General features: G+C 57.9%; 1 protein-coding gene across 1 annotated transcript; it reads left to right on the plus strand.

Annotated features, from left to right (window-relative positions):
* The first annotated feature begins 545 nt into the window (after window positions 1-545).
* LOC103717694 (arogenate dehydratase 1-like) lies at window positions 546-2,464 on the plus strand. The gene has a single exon (XM_008806173.4). It carries the CDS (start codon window positions 704-706, stop codon window positions 2,045-2,047), a length of 1,344 nt encoding a protein of 447 aa, XP_008804395.2. The 5' UTR covers window positions 546-703; the 3' UTR covers window positions 2,048-2,464.

Genomic DNA, 2,464 nt, shown 5'->3' on the forward strand with positions numbered 1-2,464 from the left:
TCATCTCGATTTAATTTCTTTCTCAAACAAATTGAGATATAGATATGATTATACTAATATCTATTTATATCTATCTATTTTTGGCCATGCTGGCTTTTTTTATTTTATTTTTTTTACTCAATGACTAAGATGAGTACTTCAATTTTTTCCTTCCAGAATTTTTTTTAAAAAAAAACAAAAATAGGAGTAACTAGTTGCTCCATCCATCATAGGCGGATCCTGCATGCTGTGGCTCAGGTGGGGTCGTCCTAATCTCCGGGACGCGTCCTACCGTATCACCCATTTTTATAGATACGCTGGATTTATAAAACGTTGGTCATTAAGAGCACGAGAACGGATTAGGATTGCTAATTAAGATGCGATAGTTTTAGAATATGGATGGAACGAAGCAGACAGAGAGAGGAGAGCAAGAGCAGGTACGGTAGGTGCGGCATTGACCAGACCAAACCAAAACGTTGCGAAACACTTTCCATCCCCTTTCCTTTCCTTTCCCCGGTACGCATGCCTATATAATCACCACCAGCCTTGTTCCCCTCCAGCTTCGGAAAGGCCTCCCTCTCCTAAGCTCAAACCACCCACCATCCTCTCATCTCCTTCTCCTCCCTCTCTCTCTCTCTCTCTCTCTCTCTCTCTCTCTCTCTCTTTCTCCCCCCGCTATTCAATTCCAGTAATAGCGCGTCCGATCACATTTAACCCGACAGCGATGGCGGCGATCCAGCCTCTCCCTCTACCCACTACCAGCAGCCTCGGAACCTTAACCCACCAATCCCTTTCGGTACCGCCGATTCCCAGAAGACTACCCCAACCCGCCCTCCGCTTCCGACGCCACCTCGTCGAATGCATCACCCACCGCCCGGAGATCTCCGGCGCCGGCTGCTCTTTCTTCCACGGCGCCGTCGGACCCAGCCTCGCCGACTGGAAGAGCACCTGCGCCATCCTTTCCGCCGTTGGGAGGGGGGAGGTGGACAACCACCACCACGAGGCAAACCCGGTCCCCGCGGTCGTCAACGGCCACGAGTCCGCCGCGGCCGCCACTCTGGATGTGGTGCAGCTCCCGCGGCCGCTGACGATCGCGGACCTGGCCCCGACCCCGATGCACGGGTCCCGGCTCCGCGTGGCCTACCAGGGCGTCCCGGGGGCGTACAGCGAGGCGGCCGCGGGCAAGGCGTACCCGGAGTGCGAGGCCATCCCCTGCGACCAGTTCGAGACGGCCTTCCAGGCGCTGCAGCTCTGGATCGCCGACCGCGCGGTCCTTCCCGTGGAGAACTCCCTCGGCGGCAGCATCCACCGAAACTACGACCTCCTCCTCCGGCATCACCTCCACATCGTGGGGGAGGTCCAGCTGCCGGTGCACCACTGCCTGATGGCCCTCCCGGGGGTCCGGCGGGAGTGCCTGACCCGGGTGCTGAGCCACCCGCAGGCCCTGGCCCAGTGCGAGCTCACCCTCAGCGGCATGGGCCTCAACGTGTCCCGCGAGGCCTTCCCCGACACCGCCGGCGCCGCCGAGTACGTGGCTGCCAACGGGCTCCGGGACGCGGCGGCTATCGCGTCGGCCCGGGCGGCGGAGCTGTACGGGCTGGAGGTGCTGGCGGACGGGATACAGGACGACCCGAGCAACGTGACCCGGTTCGTGATGCTGTCCCGGGAGCCCATCATTCCGCGGACCGACCGGCCCTTCAAGACCAGTATCGTGTTCGCCCAAGACGGGGAAGGCACCTCCGTGCTCTTCAAGGTCCTCTCCGCCTTCGCTTTCCGGAACATCTCCCTCACCAAGATCGAGAGCCGCCCCCACCGGAACCGGCCCATCCGGATCGTGGACGAAGCCGACGGCGGCACGGCCAAGCACTTCGACTACATGTTCTACGTCGACTTCCAGGCGTCGCTGGCGGAGGCGCGGGCGCAGAACGCGCTCGGGGAGGTACAAGAGTTCACCTCCTTCCTCCGCGTCCTCGGCAGCTACCCCATGGACATGACACCCTGGCCGCGGGCCCACAACGACGACGACGGCGCCGATCATGCTTCCAATCTCTCCTCCCAGTCCCGGTGAATCAACCACCTACCGGTCATCCTAACTACAGACCAGCCTGAATCCGTTCGTTCGTGTCCTTCATCAGAACGGCCCGTCCATCGATCCATCCATTCCCAGCGTGGGGCGGCTGGTGATGGACGGCCGTGATCCTTGGCATCTCCCTCCTCTCCCGCAACCCTCCAATCAGGAGAAAGGTTGGCAAGATCGCGAAGCGCCAAGTGTAGTTGACTGCGCCTGTGGCCTGGTCTTATCGGTTGGATGGCTGTAATGTTTTCTTTTGCATTTTTTTATTATTCGTCCAAGTGCATTGAACTCTGCAGGAAACAATGTCGTGTCTTTGTGTCCATTTTGTTTATGATCGTTATGATCATAAAATTAAACACCAGTTTTGCTTCATCATGATTTATCGTACCATGAATTCTACTTGTACGACGA

Source organism: Phoenix dactylifera, unplaced genomic scaffold (genome assembly GCF_009389715.1).
Source record: "Phoenix dactylifera cultivar Barhee BC4 unplaced genomic scaffold, palm_55x_up_171113_PBpolish2nd_filt_p 001028F, whole genome shotgun sequence".
NCBI lineage: Eukaryota > Viridiplantae > Streptophyta > Magnoliopsida > Arecales > Arecaceae > Phoenix > Phoenix dactylifera.

Bases quoted from the DNA above. Each gene is read 5' to 3' on its own strand.
- LOC103717694 (XM_008806173.4), top strand. From the start codon at position 704: ATGGCGGCGATCCAGCCTCTCCCTCTACCCACTACCAGCAGCCTCGGA.